General features: G+C 37.4%; 1 protein-coding gene across 2 annotated transcripts in view; it reads left to right on the top strand.

The window, feature by feature from the left end:
• PCMT1 (protein-L-isoaspartate (D-aspartate) O-methyltransferase) overlaps nt 1–17,601 on the top strand; it is a 32,996-nt gene that overhangs the window by 315 nt on the left and 15,080 nt on the right. For both annotated transcript variants that reach the window (XM_057405632.1, XM_057405623.1), the window contains exons 2-5: nt 9,913–10,017; nt 11,167–11,198; nt 12,622–12,726; nt 16,116–16,236. In XM_057405632.1, coding sequence (XP_057261615.1) covers nt 9,913–10,017; nt 11,167–11,198; nt 12,622–12,726; nt 16,116–16,236 — 363 coding nt within the window. The remainder of the gene's footprint in view (nt 1–9,912; nt 10,018–11,166; nt 11,199–12,621; nt 12,727–16,115; nt 16,237–17,601) is intronic.

The following is a 17,601-nucleotide window of genomic DNA, read 5'->3' on the forward strand; positions in this document are numbered from 1 at the left end:
CTCAGCCGCGGGGTGACCGTTACCGGCCGCTCGGCCGCGCACACTTGGCGTTCCCGCGGCGCCCGCCCAGCCGCCAACTGTCAAGGAGCAGCGCCGGCGGGGGGAGGAGGCGAAGGCGGCGCCCGGGCGGGGGGTGTGTGTCTGGGTGTCCGCAGCCGGGTGGAGGGCGGTGGCCGCTGGTGCAGGGCGGGCCCGGGCTGTTGTTGCGGGAGGAGATGCGGCGGCAGGGGTGGCGTCGATGGCGGTCCCGAAGGGGAAGCGCTACGCGGCGGCCGTGGCTGCTGTCAGCCCGCCGCTTCCTCCCCCCCCCGCCGCGGCCCCGTTCCCGCCGCCCCGTCCCCGTCTGCCCGTAACGTTCTTGTGCAAGCTCAGGCGGGGCCGCGGCGGCAGCTCTGGAGGGCCCGTGATCCTCCGTGCGCAGTGGGCTCAGCGTCCCTCCGGCTTCGCTCCGGGCGCCTGTGCCGTCTCAGCACGGCCGCCGGGTGGCGGGGACGGTGCCCTGGGGCCCCTCGCCGGGCGGGCAGGGGAGCGGTGGTGCCGGCAGGAGCACATACACCGTCCGTCGGTTTTTCCGGCTCCCGCTAAACGTAGTGAGAGCTGTCCGGGACTGGGAAGCGCGCCGGAGAGGCCAGGGTTGTTTTTGTTGGAGGGAAGGGGCGTCTGGCAGCGGCAGCAGTAGTCCACTCGGGTTCAAGTTCTCGCCCTCGGCCCTGTCCCCCCGCTGCTCTTTTCGGAGGGGTGGGATAGGAGAGAGGAGCTGTCGATATTACACGCTCTTGCTGCCGCCGAACTTTCCGGCGACTGCCTGGTCCTTGGCGTTCCTTGTCCTTCCCGAAGGTTTGTGCTGTCCCCGTGCTGAACGTGGAGGGTGTTGGGCGGATGCTGCTCTTCAGTGGTGTTCTTCAGTGCATCCTGGAGTCCGCTGGGTCTCCAGCGGTGATCCAGGCTGAGAGGACAGGGCGATAACACCTTCTCTATTTAGAGTTTATGATTTTTCATGTTCGCCTCGGAGTAGTCTGTATTAGATACACTTGTAGTGTCTTTACTCCTGGTCTTCCTTTTCCTCTCTTCAAGTCTGTGTCCTAAACATGAAAGGTTGTAGATTTGGAGCCTCTATTATACAGTTGTCTCATATTTTAGTAATACTGCAAGACCACAGACAGATTCACCTGTTTGGCCTCTTCGTGATTTTGGAGACAGAGGAGAATCTTCCTCGTTGCTTTCTCTAGTCTGCTTCTGTGAGATAATCTTGTATTTTCCAGTATTTTCTTTTTCTGCTCTTCTGAGAACACTTCCATCCAGTGGAGCAATAACTGCTGAAGTGACTTTCAGTTTCACTGTAAAAGCTAACAAATAAATAATAACTTATCTAATTACAAGAGTTACAGTGCTTTTTGTTAGTTTCTTTTTTTCATTTTGCAACTGTAAGGTCTAGAAATATTGTTTCAGTGAAATTCTATTTCCTTACACAGCAGGGAAAAATTTTCTGACTTAAAAATGAATGTCAAGCTCCAAAATACATCCAAAAAGTTGTTATTGCCAGAATTGTCAATGGCTCTGAGAACCCGAGGGCAAAACCAATTATTTGTTGAAGAAAACAATGACAGTGTTTTTCAACACATGGAAACTGTTTAGGGCTTTGTAAATAATAATAGTAATAATGAAAAAGCTAAAAACCATTACCAGTAACCAACAACAGGAGATTAAACTAGCATGTTTAATGTTGTGGTCTCAAAATATGCAGTGATGGTAGTTGCCTGCAAAGTTACAGTCTGTAATTTCCCCTCTTCCCCCCCCCCCCCCGTTTTGCATATGTATGCCAAATATTTTGAGGGGATGTTAAAGAGAAGATTGGAAAGAAAATGGTTTGGAGGCAGCCGTTTGATCTTGCAGCAGGATTGTGTTGTTGATCTCAGTGGGGCTCTGCTGAGGCATAGGGTTTTATCAGTGCAGAGCAGTTGGAGCATTAAGATGGTAACTGAAGTAAGAGTTCTCCAGGTAAGATTATACCTTGTTGCTGAAGTTGGGAACAACTTTTGAAGAAAGTGTTATTCTTTCAGATACTTTCTTTAACAAACTTAAAAATCATTGGTTGCAGAAAGATTAAAATGTTCTGGAGAATTCCTCCTGAGTAGTAGAAGATCCCTCAATGTCTTTAACCTCTCTTTTCCTCTAAAACCAGCTAAGTAGCATAACATTTCTGGCATTTTTATGTTAGAAGTAAGAATGCAAGGCAGATGAAGTTGTCCAAGTGTTTATTTCGTAGCTTAGTAACTGAATGTGTAATTTTGCGTGTGATTTGCATAAATTAAAGGAAATAACACAGGTTGTAGTGACACAGTATGTGTTCTGCAGCAAAGCCTGCATTGAGAGGTTCTTGCTCCTGCCCTTGCACCAGGAGTCTTTTCTTCACTGTTCTTACAGAACCGCTTGTGAGGGAGGCAGTGTTGTAAGACTGGGTCACTTTCTTGTTACTCCTCTTGTGAAACACTGGGGTTTATACTCCTCAATGTCTGTAACCAGTTGTGCTATTGTGGTTAGAGAAGCAGTGAATGTTGTTACAGGTATAAGTGACTGGGGAGAATGGGAACTTCTTAAACTGGTTTTGCTTCCACATAAAATGTCAGTAGAAAACTGGTAGGCCACATATTCTTTTCCTTGAAAATAGCACTGAAGATTTTTCTTCATTAAAAGTTGTCATTGACTGTTACCAGCACTTCTTTGTGGCACTACAGTTCTCAGAGTTAGTGAAACTATATAAAGATATGTTCATTGCTCATTTCACTGTAACAGTCATTGTTTTAGAGCAGTGGTAAGAGCTTTTTGTGTATTTGTTTGCAGATTTAGGCAGGTATTCTTTACAAGCCTTATGCTTGCTTCCATGTCTTAAAAGGGACAAACTAACCAAGCAGGCCATGGAATGCTGCATGTTTTTCAGTGCATACTTAGGTGACTGAAGAATGATGCGTGATCTTTTTAAGACAACTTAATATGCCAGAAAATAAGAAGTGTTAACTTCAAAACCATTGATCATATTTTAGATGTATGTAAATTAAGATTGTGTTGTTAACTGGTTCTTTGTTGTTGGCATATTTTTTCCCCTTGATGTTAGACAAGTTGTCAATGTAATGTTAAAAACATACCCATTCTTTCTCACAGCAACCCCAAAATTCAATGCAACAAAGTTCAAGTCCTCAGTCATTCAGGGAAAAAAGAGAGCATGTTTTTGGTGGCTTCTTATTGTCCCAACACTTTAATCAGTCATCTTAATTTAAAGATGTTTAGTTCTGTTGCTTGATTGAAGATTTATTTTTTTAGTTGTCTCTGGATTTAATGGCATAATATTTTCTTTCTCATAGTCTGAAGCTGCCTAATAATCCTTAGTAAAATGGAAATAATTTTGCAAATCTGCCCCATACAGATGACTACCATTGCTTGTGGCCATGTTAAAAAGATGGAATCTTGTATGTTGTAGTTTCTGTATAACTTTAAGCTTTTATTTTAATGCTACAGTTTCTTTCATCCTGATATAGTATCAAAAGCTCACTAAAAGCTGTTGGTAAACTTGGAAAGAAATGCATACAGTTTGTGTTCTTTTGAATGATCATTTGTATGCATCTAATCAAAGTCATGTTTGTTAGCGTTACGATAACACTTTCAAGTAAAATATTTTCTTAACACTGTTACAAGGTGAGGTTGTTTTTATTAGTGTTTTTAATTTTGTTTTCAATTACCAAATTTGGCAAAACCAGAGTAAACTCTTTAAGAGCTTGGGACCACTAAACTTTTGGAATGATGTCTCTCCTGGACTGGTTAACTTGCAAGTTATGTTTTAAGACTTAAGAACCTGAATACTATAACACTGGAGTTGAGCACGAAATAGTTTTAAATGCTTGTGCTGTCAAAATCTGGAAGAGATGGTCAGACAAATGTAACTTCAGAAATTTTTCCTTCTTTCTGTTAGTATGACAGCTTTGTGTCATTTTGTCTGAAGAGACAGGTTCATGTTTCCTGTATCTTTTGATCTTTCACAGCTTTTGCATAATACTAGTACCTGTTTTAATGTTACCACATCCCTAAAAACAGGCTCTTCATGTGGTCTGACTGCTGGTCTTGACAGTATTGGCTTCTCTGAAAACAGATCAGCAAAGTGGTGTAAGATGCGCATCATCTGCCGTTAAAGATCTGCTAAAGCTATAAAAGAAGTTTTGCCTCAGGCCTTACTGTGAAGGAGCTCCTTAACTGTCCATCTTATCCAGCTAAGTTTATCTTACCCTCTGCAGCAGTTTTTAGTTACTGCTGCTAGTTGTTGCCACTTCGTATTGCACTCTTCAGTTTTGACACTCCATGTAATTAGAGAAGTTCAGCCCTCTCAGAGGGATAAAGGTATGCTCAGAGGTGAAGTCTCTCTCATCTGCACACAGGTGTTTCTTGGTAAGTGCAGTGCTGTGTTCTTGCATGCTAAACCCAACCTTAAAGTCACATTCTTCTTTCATGTACTCCCAAAACTTTTTTCAGTCAGCTGCTGATACAGATTTAGGCAAAGTCGGCATAACTATTGTGATAAATATGAGTACGTTATGGATGGCCTTTGTGATGAAGATATGCACTGGGGGACTGTGAGCCAAGAGCTAGCATGGTTTTCTCCGCCCCCAGAGAAGGAAATGGTTAATGCCAATTTTGCAACATTGGCTTATAGTCTGAGGGAGGAATACAGCTGTGATTAAATATGTCTAAATTGGTTATCTGCAGACTTTCAGATCCATGAAAATTAATATAGAGCTCTTACCCGTTCTATCAAAATGGGCAAGCTGTTTATGACGATGATCATTATTAAATAGGGAAGGGGTACTCCTGTAAAGCAGAAGTGAAATTTTGGAGGGTAGGTTTGTATGTAACTTAATCTTGAGGCTGCACACTTGTTTGTTGTGTTGAACCTAGTTGTTTGTTCCCATGTATTTTTACCTCTGCGTGTTTTAGATGCTATTTTTTTTTTTATTTTATTTTTAATTTCTGCCTTGTTGAGGTTTTCATGGGATTTGATCTTTGTGTTTAATTTCTGGACCCTAAGATTAGTTCCGATGGGCCCTTACTTTCCTCAGTCTTTCTATTGTGTCTCAGAGTGACATACTCTCAACTAATTCCCTCCAGTTAGCTGTATGCAATGTTCTGTTTGAAAAATGTATTATTGTGAATCCAAATCATAATGCTAACAGATGTGCAGGTGAATGTTTGAAGCAGATGCTCTGAAATTAGCAGCAAAGCACAAAAGGTTTGTATGTATCAGTAGTTTAAAAGAACCCACTTGTTTGCAAACACCTACTTCCAGTTTCTTTAGCACAAAGAACTTTGTATGTTTTGGGGCAAGTGTCCTTTATTGGACTTTGGGATGCTGATCCATCACTTCTTGTTCAAAGTGCCTTTTTTGTCTTCATGATTTACAGTGAAATATTCCTGTGCTCATTAAATAAAATTATATTAACTGAATTGCTTCTTTCTTATCTTTTTCTTTTCTCTCCCCACACAAAAAGACCTTAAATCAGTCGATCAGCTGCCTAAAACCAACTAACTTCACGTTGCTTAAAAATCAAGATGTGGTTTTGTTCTGCCCACTTTCCTCTTGAAAGTTGCTAGCTGTTTTATGTGGGTCAAATGGAGACATCTAAAAACTCTGAGTTGTCACTTGAGTAATATTAATCTACTTGATTTCATCTTTGGTAATATAGAGCTCTGTGCTTTGCATCATGCTTTAAGACCTCTGTATGATTTAAAAATACCACTGTTGCTCAAAAGTCATCTTCGTAAGTAAAGTTCTCTGCAGTAGTTATGGAGAAAGTTATCTGGGGAGAAATGTAACTATATGGATGCCAAAATAGTCCTACGGTAAATGGTTTTGGAATCTGCATGAGTGTTGTTTATGTAAAGCCAGCAACTGGAGGTGTTTGAGTAGCTGTTTATAGTTTGTATAGTAAGCTTGTGTGCTGGATCTTATCATGTGGCAATGAGACACCCTCCTTCTGATCTGGAAGCCAGTGTTGGTGTAAATGTTAACTGCTTGTATTTTATGGTTTGGTTGGAAACTTGTTTGATCAACAGTCAGGATACCATCAGTAATGTAGGTAGTTCTTTGAAAGATAAGCACTTCAGTAATGTGTTTGCTGCTGAAGAAAAAAGGTAGGTTGTTTACTTGTTGGAGTCCATGGTGGCTTTTCAGACCTTAGCTCTTTTTGTCCTTGCTTTCTGACAGCCCACTGCCCAGTTTCCCAGGTTATGTTCAGCCCTGGTACATTTCCACCTTCAAATCCAAGGGCTGCTCTGTGAGCTCTTTTTCCTGTTTTCATGGTTGTTTTTTTTTGTGGAAAAGAAGCAGACCAGAATGAGTTTTCAAAACAAGTTCCAATTATGTCAAGTTGTCATTGCTGCAGCCTCTACACAGAGTAACTCTTGAACTCTGCAGGCCGGGCTCCACTCTTTAAGTGGTTACTTTTCAGCTTTAGCACTTCGAAGCTTAGGAGTTTTGCCGATACAACTCTAATAAATCAGAGAGTTTATGTTTGATTTTAAACTGTAAGCTGGTGCGTTTGTGTATTAGCCTTTGCATATAAACACTTAATAATTTAGGATCTGATTTGTTTGCAGTACTGATTACTGGAATCTTAAAAAACCCACCAGTCTCCTCAAAGAGAGTTATTGTTGGAAAGGATAATCAACCTACATACGTTCGGTTGTGAATTACTTTCCTGCAATATATAGCTTCCTTTTAAGATTTAGAAAAAGTTTTGCATTGACATTTTGTTAATAAATAATTTACTGCCAATTGTCTTATTTTTTCAGCACCTAGATATGGCATGAACTTAGAAAGTCGCCTTTGCAGTATAAACTGCTATTATTGGATCTTAGGGCATATACTTGTTTTCTGGACTTCAGAATCTGATAGATATTTGTTCCAGACAGAATTAAGATCCTGGCAGTTGATCATCTTGGGACTGACTGTTGCAGGAAGGAAAGGACTTCCATTGGAGTTCAGTAACCTGCAGTTGCAGTATATCTCTATATTCAACCATGAGACTAAGAAAAATCCTTTTTGTTATCAACAAAGAAGAAATCACTATAAAGTCAGTAGTGACTTTACTGTTTAAGGTTTGATTTCTTTTCTTAATTCCCACCTAAAATTTGTTGTTGTCTCTGTTATATAATAAGCAAATTTGAAAAGCAGACTTAATCTATGGGGAATAATGTGATGCCCTGTAATTCCACATTCATAGCTGAGAGGGTGTATTCTTTTATGAAGAGGGAGTGTTATTTGATAATTGAAGTACATGGCTGATGCATGAGATCCAGCTTCTCCCACTGGTTCTGCAGGGGACTCTGAGCATGGGTTACTTGCTTAACTTCTTATTTATTGGAATGGAAAAGATGACACTTGTTAAAGATAGTCCAACAGTCAGTAAATCTGAGTGCTGAATAAGAGCAGCTGAAATGCTCAGAATCTGTAGAATATTAGAATAATAGTGCCTACTGTTTTCAGGTTGTTTTGATTTTGGTTTGTTTTTGTTTTTTTTAATTATCTGTCAGTGTAAGCATCATACTTGGTGAAGTTATACATGGGCTGAAACAGAGTTTTGTGCTTTGCTTTGCACAGATACCCACAGGCAATATCTGTCAGAGCTCTGATTGAACAAGTTGGGGGAAGAATGAGTAAAATATGAGTAAAGTAATAGAATAGAGAAAACAAAGTTTTTGAGTGCTGAGAGATGAATTTACTTCTATTCTAAGCAAAAGATGACAGGAGTAGATGAGAGAGGTGAGGTGGCAGGCATGGAGTTTTGCAAAAGGCGGAAATGGATAATGGGTAGTGTGAAAGAAGAGGTTTGGAAGAAGCCTGCAGTCACAGTAGTACAGAGAAGGTTTCCTGGAAACTAGAGGAGGTTCTCAGCCTTACAATAGGGCCCTGCAGTTGCTCTTTCAAGCTGGAAGCTTGATTTTCATATTCTCTGCATGTTTCCAGAAGACACAAAAGGAAAGAGCAGATGGGCACCTGTAGCTTCTAGAATGTAGGTATCTACATACACAATACACAATCTCAAGTAATAAATTGCAATATTTAGATCTTTTCTGACTGCTTCTTAGCTGCTGCTTTTTGACCTCCTTTTCACCCACCAGAACAGTGATCTCTTTATGCCTGTTATCATTGGCTTTGCTTATGCTCCTGCCTATTTATTTTTATTGGTTTTTAAGTACATTTATTTTGGAGCTACTATTTCTTGGTGGTACCACATAAGAATCTAACGGTAAATTTTTTTTTGTTTGGTTTTGTTTCTGTACTTTGATCACAGAACTGATACACAACTCATTCCAAGTGGTCAGGGGAAAGCTTTTATTTTCCTCACTATCTTCTATTGTCAGTGCCAGTGTTAACAGATTGATTTATTTTGGGGTACAGTTTTGCTCAGTGAAGTAAATTTATAAACTGCTGCAATCAGCTACTCTCTGATTAAAAAGCTTGCACTGAAATGAGTTTCCTCTAACTGGAACTGTAGTATGCAGTATAATGCACAGGATATGTGTATGGTCTTTGAGGGGAGTGTGTGCTTTTTCTGGGATTTCTCAGATACAGAAAGAATTCTGAAAAAAGAATTTATTTTTTTTTTTAACAGAAATTTTCCTTAATAATTTGGTAGTATATTCCTATTGCAGTTGATACTTTGTCTTCAGACTAAAAACCAAACTGATTTGAGGGGTTATTTTGCTCTCTGAAGTCAAGTTTATGCTATATAGTATAACCAAAATAAAAAAAATCCCTGACAGCTCAGGGTAGTTGGGATCACACCATAAACACTCAGTGAAGCCTCTGCAGAAGGAAGCCCAGGCCTTGGCATGGCTTCATTAGTGATAGTACTTTAAAACGTTGATGTGACTTCAGTTAGGACAATCTTGCAAAAGTTTTTTAATCTGATTTTTCTGTTAATGTGTTTTGGGTTAGATTATAAAGTACTCAATTTTTATTTTTTTTGTTCCCTTTTAAGTACAATTTTCTAAATAAAATCTTCTTTCTTTACAGTAAGTAGCTCAATGAAGCAATCCATTGTTGAAATGTCAGTTATTTGTAATTTATACTGTCTTTTTAATGGAAGTGATTATTTTTTTCCATTTGTTTTCTAAAGTTTTTTGTTACTCATAAATGTCTCTTCAGAACTGTAAAAAAAGAATTATCAAAGTTAAAAAACTTCAATAAAATAGGAAGGAAAAATGGCTGCACTGTACAGTGTTTCTGTCATTTACATGCATCTATATTTGCATTTTATTTTGAAAAGTGAACAAAGATTCAAAGTATTTTGATATAAAAACTCTTTGGCTTCAGTCTGCTCCAGCATAAGAATTCTGATTCTGTAATCTTTATAAAAGGATTTTTTTTTGTTCTGCTAACTCAAAAGAGAAAAAGATCTTGAAAATAAAATACTGAGCAATGATACTGCATCTTCACATTTCTAACCTGCTTTTGTATGTGTTTTGATAATGACTCACTTATATAGCTGCTTAGAAACCTGAAATATATCTTGTTTGGTGTGTAGAGTAGTATCAGATTCTTACTGACTTATCTTGTCAGGAATATCAAAGGTGTGCATGAAGTTGAGTTTTTCTAGGGGATAGATAAATCTTTGAAAATGGTCTGTTTCAGAAAGCATCTGTAACCACTGGGACATTCTTGTTCAAAGTTCACTGGCTTAAGCAATATTTGAGCTGTGAACAGCATCTTAAATTCTACTATGATGAGGTTAGAGTATTAGAGAGGGTAAGGAAGGTCACATGATTTTTCACGATATTAGGAATTTATTAATGTATTTCACATGGTCTTGCATTGCAGTAGAGAGGCAATGCCTTCAATTTTACTTATTTATTTCTATTTTATAGAAAATGGGATCATCAAATCAGACAAGGTATTTGAAGTGATGCTGGCTACAGACCGTTGCCACTATGCAAAATACAACCCTTATATGGATTCTCCACAGTCTATAGGTAAGAGCATCTTGTAAAAATGATTGAGATTGTTCCAGTTTGCATTACTGTGACCGCCTTTGTCATATATGTGTTAAGAATGTGAACATAATATTTTAAATTTTGGAAGCTTCTGTATTTCTTTATTCAATACCTTTTAACTAAGTTTCAGTTTGTTATGAAATAAAGTTTTTTTTTAAATTTAAAAAACATGCCTGTATACATCAGGATAAATGTCTTATAGTCTATTAATAGGTATAAGTATTTTTTTTTTTAAACACAGCAACTTGTGATGCTGCAGATAATCTTTAACTACTTAAAAATCATTCGTATCCAGTTTACGCCAGAAACATTTTCTCTTTACATAAATGATTTATTTGAGATCAGTGCAGAGTTCCTTAAGCCTTTACATGTGACTTAATTTTTAAAATGAACATAGGCTTTAAATGGGACAATCTCTTGATAAGACAGTTGTTATTTTGCATCCAGATCCCAGTTTTATCTTTCCAAGCCAGCAGAATGAATTAAGTGAATATATTCCTTTTTTTTTTTTTTGACACCCCACCCTAATAGTGAGTGGTGAGAACTATGAATTATATTAGGATTTTAGTAGTTGTATAGGAAAATTCAAGAATTTTTAAAGATACATAAGTTTTTGAGTATATATTCATGTGTGTGCTTCACAGAAAAAATATAGGTGAGTGTTCTTCTATGTGTTCTCATAGATGTGTGCTGTTTGCAAGATAGATGGGGTTATTGTCTCCAGAAGTTGGAGACAATATGGTCCCCACCACATAAAACTCAACTGACAAGTTCAGGCTTTTACATATGGCCTGAGGGGAAAAGGCATTATGTTATTCTGGGACTCATTACTCTTTTGAATTCAACATGCTTGATCAAGCTAAGGCAATATAGTGATGAAATGGAGATTCAAAGTGAGGTCAAGGGCAGAACCCTTGTTTTTTTTCTGTCCACAGGTGACATGGCATAGCTTTGAGATAATGTACCTTAACTCATTTCTGGAGCACCAGTGTAACTGTTCAGGGGTTTGTGCGTGTAATCCGCTGAATGAGGATGACAGTTAAAGCGTACCATTTTATAGTCAAGGTAATAAAGATTGTGTTGGTCCAAACAATGGTCAAAATGTTCTTTCATTCTCTTGCTTTACAGGTTTCCAAGCAACAATCAGTGCTCCACATATGGTAAGCTTTAAACTAACCTGATTAGTATAGGTGATTTTGTAATCATCAAAATGCTTCTGAAATAAAATATTTATCCTAGCAAATTTAATGAGCAGTTCATTGCAGTGATGTTGTGGACTGCCTACTGCGAAGGCACAGAGAAGATCAAGGTAGACTTTCCTTGGAGATGCACAATGATAAGATGAGGGGTAGTGGACAAAAAAAAAAAAGTGGGATTCTGATTAGTTTCTAGGGTAAAAAACAATTCCCATTGAGGGTAGTTAAGCACTGGAACAGGTTTCACAGATTGTGAAAACTATTCTGTGTTATACAAAGAAGCTGACTGGACAGGGCTGTAAGCACCCGAATATAAATTGCCCATATGTTGAAAGAGGGTTGAACCATGGGATTTCGAGAGATCCTTTCCAACCTAAATTACTCTGTAATTTATAAAAGTATAAAAATTCAGAGTGGATAACAGTGTTTTCTATGGTCTGGTATTGCTGTAATGCTTTTAATTCCTTAGACAGGAGGAAAAAAAAAAATGGCAGGGGAGTTGGAACTAGGTGAGCTTTAAGGTCCCTTCCAACCCAAACCATTCTATGAGTCTATGGTATGCGTTTTGTCTCTGCAGTGTTTGGAAAGTGACGAAGTAAAAGTCTGCTTCACTTGACGAAAACTACCTAGTTGGGTTAGAATTTACTTAGTTACCAATATAAAAAAAATCAGGAATTTTGTATAGAAATGTTAGGATTTTAGTCAAGTAAAGACAGAGAAAGAAGGTACTGTGGCTAAGGGATAAAATAAGTATTAATTATGTTTTCAGAATTTTAATTCATCTAAGTCATAGCCTTTGAATTCTCCTTTGCTTAGCGCTAGTAGTATATGAAGTGTTAGAGCAAAAAGGAAATGTATCCTCTAAGCAAATGTTGACAATAAATGTTCTAACAATAAATGTTCTAATTACTTGTTTTCTGGGTGTGATGGATTAAGCTGTAAGAGTGTGATTATGGCTATCTCTGAAACACTAAAGAGCAAATTGGTGTTTGAGTGTGTGACCTAAGCTTAGTTTGTGTAGTGGTCCACCTTGTAGGAAAGCAAAACTCATGAAGTGTGTCTGTAAACTACTGCATTTCATGTAAGAGCCTGGCTATCTGCTGTTGTAAAAAACTTTTTCCTACTGTTTGATTCAGCAAGTATGCACGTAATACAAGAGGTAGTTTAAATATACATACATGCACAATTTGAAGTCAATGAAATAATAATGATTATATCATATAGTTAACTCCCTCCACCCTCCACTTTTTTTGTAATAGAAAATAATTCTGAAATATCTTGCATGAATCCTCAGTGCATTGGTCCAAGTCACTGAAGAAATGAACATATATTGGGTAAAATAGATACTTGAAATATATTGACATTTTCTGTCTCTTTCTTCTCTTAGCATGCATATGCTCTTGAACTTCTGTCTGATCAGTTACATGAAGGAGCCAAAGCACTTGATGTAGGATCTGGAAGTGGAATCCTTACAGCATGCTTCTCACGAATGGTGAGATATTTAGTTTAATCACTGAACCATCAGAACTGCTTGAACTGCAGCGTAACTCTGATTGAAGGGGAGGGGAAGAAAGCATTCTTTGTACAGTGGACTGATGCATGTTATGCAGAAGATAATTTACTCTTCTGGATGTGATTAGTACCCATTTCTTAGCCTAGCTGATACTAGATGGTTGAGTTAAAGGTCTGGTAAATCATGTGATGGTGAAGAAACTGCTTAGAGGGGAAGGGTTTATTTCTTTCTTGTAGTTTAGTGATTGCTTTATATCTTGAAGGAAGGTGATATTTCGCTTGTCCAGCTCAATTTTTACATTATCTTGTGTGCCATGAATGTTCTTATTGTGATCAATTGTCATATCTTCCTGCTATGATGAGGGCTTAGTGAGACTTAGAAGAATCCTGTTTCTACAGGAAAGTATATTGTATGTATATAAATTGTCTCTGAATTTAACTTTTTCTTTTTTCTCCTTTCTATATTGTGTGAGCATCACTATAATTATCCATTTAATTTGTTCTAAGTTGGATATTAATTTGTTTGTTTGGTTTTGTTTTGTTTGTTTTTTTTTTTTAACATCTTCTACAAGAAACTTAGTCTCTGGGTTGTTCCACCTGTATATAAGGAATTCTCTGTGGTTCCACCCTATGTTGCATCAGGAAAAGAGATGAAAAATATTGCGATGGCTATAACTACAGTACTGTTAGACTAATTTATGTAGTAGAATATAATCAGTTCTTCCTTCTCCATTCCAGGCCTCTCTCATTGCTTTATAACTAGCAGACACCTTTATTAAACTGCCAACTAGATAATTTTTTTTCTTTTTATCTTTCTGAGAAGTTAATTTAGAACATGGTGATGAGACGGTAAATTCACATACGGGGTTTTTTGCTACTTAGTTTTCTGTTTTCAAGCAGCTGATCTGTTGAGTTCTGGTTTCTTTTGTAAAGGACTGGACAACGAACTAGCAAAAGTATTTAATTTTTTTAAGTGCTAGCTGAAAAATCTAAAAAAAATAAATTTCTAGTTGAAATAAGTTAAGCTGCAGTTTAGAGGAAATCTTAAATGTCACTTATTTAATTCTGTGCCTATCATTTTTCTTGTAACTTTGTAGTGAACAATCAAGTGCCAGTAGTATGCATGGGAGCTCCAATCTTGCAAGTGTTAAAACTTTTTGTTATGGTTAGGTGTATTTCTCGCTACAGTTCCTCATGGAGGAATAGCCATTTTTGATAAGACATAATAAGTTGTGGTGTGAACTTTCTTTTTTTAAAACAGCTACGTAAGAAAAGCTGAAAACATGGCAAGAAGTCAGAATTACCATAAAAAGGAAATTGTTTCCCAATTTTGTTGACTTTAATCATGCTATTCTTCTACTGCCATATGAATGTCATGTTCCTCTTCTGAATTCTTGGTGGTATGCTGTGGAAAGCCTTACGAGCATGTGTTTTGTGAAACTGGATAAATGCCTTTGTTCTGTTTGATAGCAGTACTATGCAGTATGGGTCTTGCTTCATCCACTTGAATGAATATAGATAAGACAGGATGTACTGCACTGACTTCTTCTGTAAAGTTCTTTTAAACTGTAACAAAAGTTTGAAAGATGTATGTTATAGGGAATGATGGTAAAGTGTTTTTCTATCAAAATTCAATCAGGTATGTGCTTACTGGATCATGTGGATGTTACTTCTCTGTCTACTTGAGATCTCAACGAAAAGCTTGCATTTGTAGCACAAGTACCTAAATGCACATTGATGAGCTTTGCTCCTGTGATGATAATCTCATTGGTGGTAGTCTTGGGGAAGCTTTGTTTACTTAAGCTAGTAAAGCATCTTTAATATCTTTTTGTTTGGGTTTTGATGTTGAACTGCTGTGATAAACTTAACTACATAGCATGCAATTTTAAGTTTATATGCTTTTAAAGGTTGCTGGCAAATTAAAGTAATTGTAGTTTTCATCCTGTAAGTACTGGAATTATAAAAAGTGGGGTATATATTTAATTTTAACAAACCATGGAGATCCCCAAAATTGTGCCATTTTGCTATTGTTTCAACTGCACACATTTCAAAGTTCCAGGCAATAGACAGAGGTAACTAACTGAGGATTTAGAAATATCTTGCTGGACTCTGACATGCAGCAGGAGGTTCTCGTGCTTTCGCTATCTTGCTAAATTGGAATTTCTGTGATGTTACGTTTTGTTGGACTACACTGGATCTTTTGCCAGCTTCTGGTACAGCTGACTGCCCGGCATTCCTCCAGATGGCAACTTGTAGTTGTCATGTTAAAAACTTGCCACGTGTCTTGCTCTGTTTCAAAGGCTAGGCTGGTGGGCTTCTACTTGAAAAAAAAGCTAACAATGCTCTCTCTCCATTTTTATTTTTTTTTTAATTTTTATTTTTACCCTACCATAGCACTTTTTCATAATGAAACAGAAAAATCCCCATGGTGTCAATAACCAGTTATTAATTTTCCATGTCTTGGCAACATACAAATATAAGATACCAATGGGTTCAAATATGACCAAAGACAAAGTTTTATATGACAACATGGGCTGCTAGGACATACTCTGCCATTGTGTTATTTGAGCTGGATCCTGTTAAAAATGATCAGATTTTAAGATTTGGATTCTTTCTACTCTCCCCGAAATTGGATTTTTTTTCTAGAATGAAGACAGAATTCCAGAAGAAATGCCTGTAGTGGAGAAGTTTTGCTAGTAGACCTTTTTTTCCCCTCAGACTGACTACACAGACCTTTCATGACCTTCTGTGAGTTATGAGCTCTCAAAAGTTCCATTCTTCCTATGGAAGAGAGCTGTAAATCTCAAAGTAGATTAATGCATGCAATGATAGGTGGAAGGTAATTTGTCCCTGACTGTTAATTAATGCATTTGCTCCTGAAAGAATAGGACTCTTAAGAACTTAGAAAAAGATGCGTGACTTTCTATTTTCCTTGAAGTAAGGTCTTCTCTAAAAAAAACCTTAATCTTTAAGTATGTTTATTCAACATGGAAGAAGATTAATTCTAGTCTTTGTCCTTGAAGTTGTTACTTTGTGTTGCAGGTAGTGCAAACACTCATGATCAAATCTGACTTCTAAAAATTCAAAGAAGAGATCTCCACTAATAATACAACTTAATTGAATTGTGTCTCAAAAAAAATATGACTATAACAAGCATTTATAAGACTGTACTGGCAAATTCTAATTACCAGTTGCTTCTAGCAGTCAGGGTGTGTCATTCCAAGCAGTAGTTTCAGTAACGTTGCGGAAAATATACTTACCACTTTACTGGTTTTGTTTTTATTTTAGAGAAATGGGCTCAGGTGATAGAAATACTCATTCTGTAAACAAATCTAGCAGAAATTATTCAACTGTATATTTTTATTCCAGGTGGGTCCCAAAGGACAAGTTGTAGGAATTGATCATATCAAAGAACTAGTAGATGACTCAATAAATAATGTCAAAAAAGATGATCCCACATTGCTGTCTTCAGGAAGAGTGAAACTGATTGGTGAGCATCAGACTGATATACTTACTAATTAAACTGATATTCTTTCTAGCAGCTGGTTGAAAATGACTAGAATTGGAGGTGATTAAAAATTCCATTTGAAGAAGTTAAGCCAAAGAAAGAAAAGCCAAATGAATATTTTAAATTCAAGTCATCTTAAGGCCTTTGAAAAATATAATCTTTGCACAGTTTTGAGAATATGACTTCTGATAATCTTAAAGAATACTACTAGAGAAGCTTATCAGGGAAGTGCTTTCCACTTCACCTGCGGAAGGTCTGTCGTGTGAATTTGCTATTTAAAATTGGGTTTGAATTCACAACTTTGCTTGAATAAATGTACTGTCATCTATATTTGCCCGGTTTAACAAAACCTGCATACTTCTGATAGAGTAATGGAGAAAGCTGTGCACAGAGTGGAAAAAGTAACAAACTGGCAGTATGCATCACTGAAGTTTTTCACTTCTTTTTAAAATTAATGGTATTTGCATGTTAGGGAAGTGATTAAATGACACCAAACTACTGTAATTCAGATAGCATTATTTCCTCTCAGTAACTCTAAAATTATACAGTGAATTGTTTTAAATAATACTTATTTTGACAAAAGGGTGGGTTTGTTTTTTTTGTTGTTTTTGGTTTTTTGTTTGGTTTTCTTTAAAGAAAAGAAAGATACAAAGCTGGCAGGAGGAAAGTATTCCCTTCATTATCATTCTTTCCTTTAAATTTAAAAAAGAAGTTAAAGATTGGAGTATTTTTGAGGTTTCTTACAAGAGTGTTTGGAAAAATAATGGTTGTGGTCTTTGGCTCTTACCTTAATTACCTTCTGCTTCTTGGTAATTTTTTTTTTTTTGTAAATGAGGGACTTTTCTGAATAAGTTTATTATTTTTTTCAAAATAAGGCAGTCTACATGTGTAAAAAAAATGCAGTGCCCCTCACTAAGAGCACTTTATGCCTTTAACTTTCTTGGAAATGAAATTATCCTGAGTCTGTTGCGCTGGAGAGGGGAAATAGGGAGATAATTTTCATTGTTGCTGTACAAGAAGAATTTGGACTTATGCTTCTGATCATACATACAACAAACCTTGATGCTCTTAATTTCTGAAAGTAGTTTGGTGTGGAGCTAGAATCCAGAGCTGTTTTTTAAAACACCACCACCTTTCCCAACACGCAGAAAAAAAACTAAATCCCCAGGGTTAATTGATGATGGAAGGTATGTCAGTTGCTGGCTTTCCACAAGCATGTTTCAGGCACTCTCCATTGCTTTGCCACACCTCTCATATACTGTAACTGCATTCCAGAAGCAACAATATTATTTTTGGGTACCTCGGTAATAGAACAGCACTGAGAACTTGGAATAAATAACTTTGGCT

Source organism: Pezoporus wallicus, unplaced genomic scaffold (assembly GCF_028554395.1).
Source record: "Pezoporus wallicus isolate ANWC-B61680 ecotype Strahan unplaced genomic scaffold, APGP_CSIRO_Pwel_v1 contig_3817, whole genome shotgun sequence".
NCBI lineage: Eukaryota > Metazoa > Chordata > Aves > Psittaciformes > Psittacidae > Pezoporus > Pezoporus wallicus.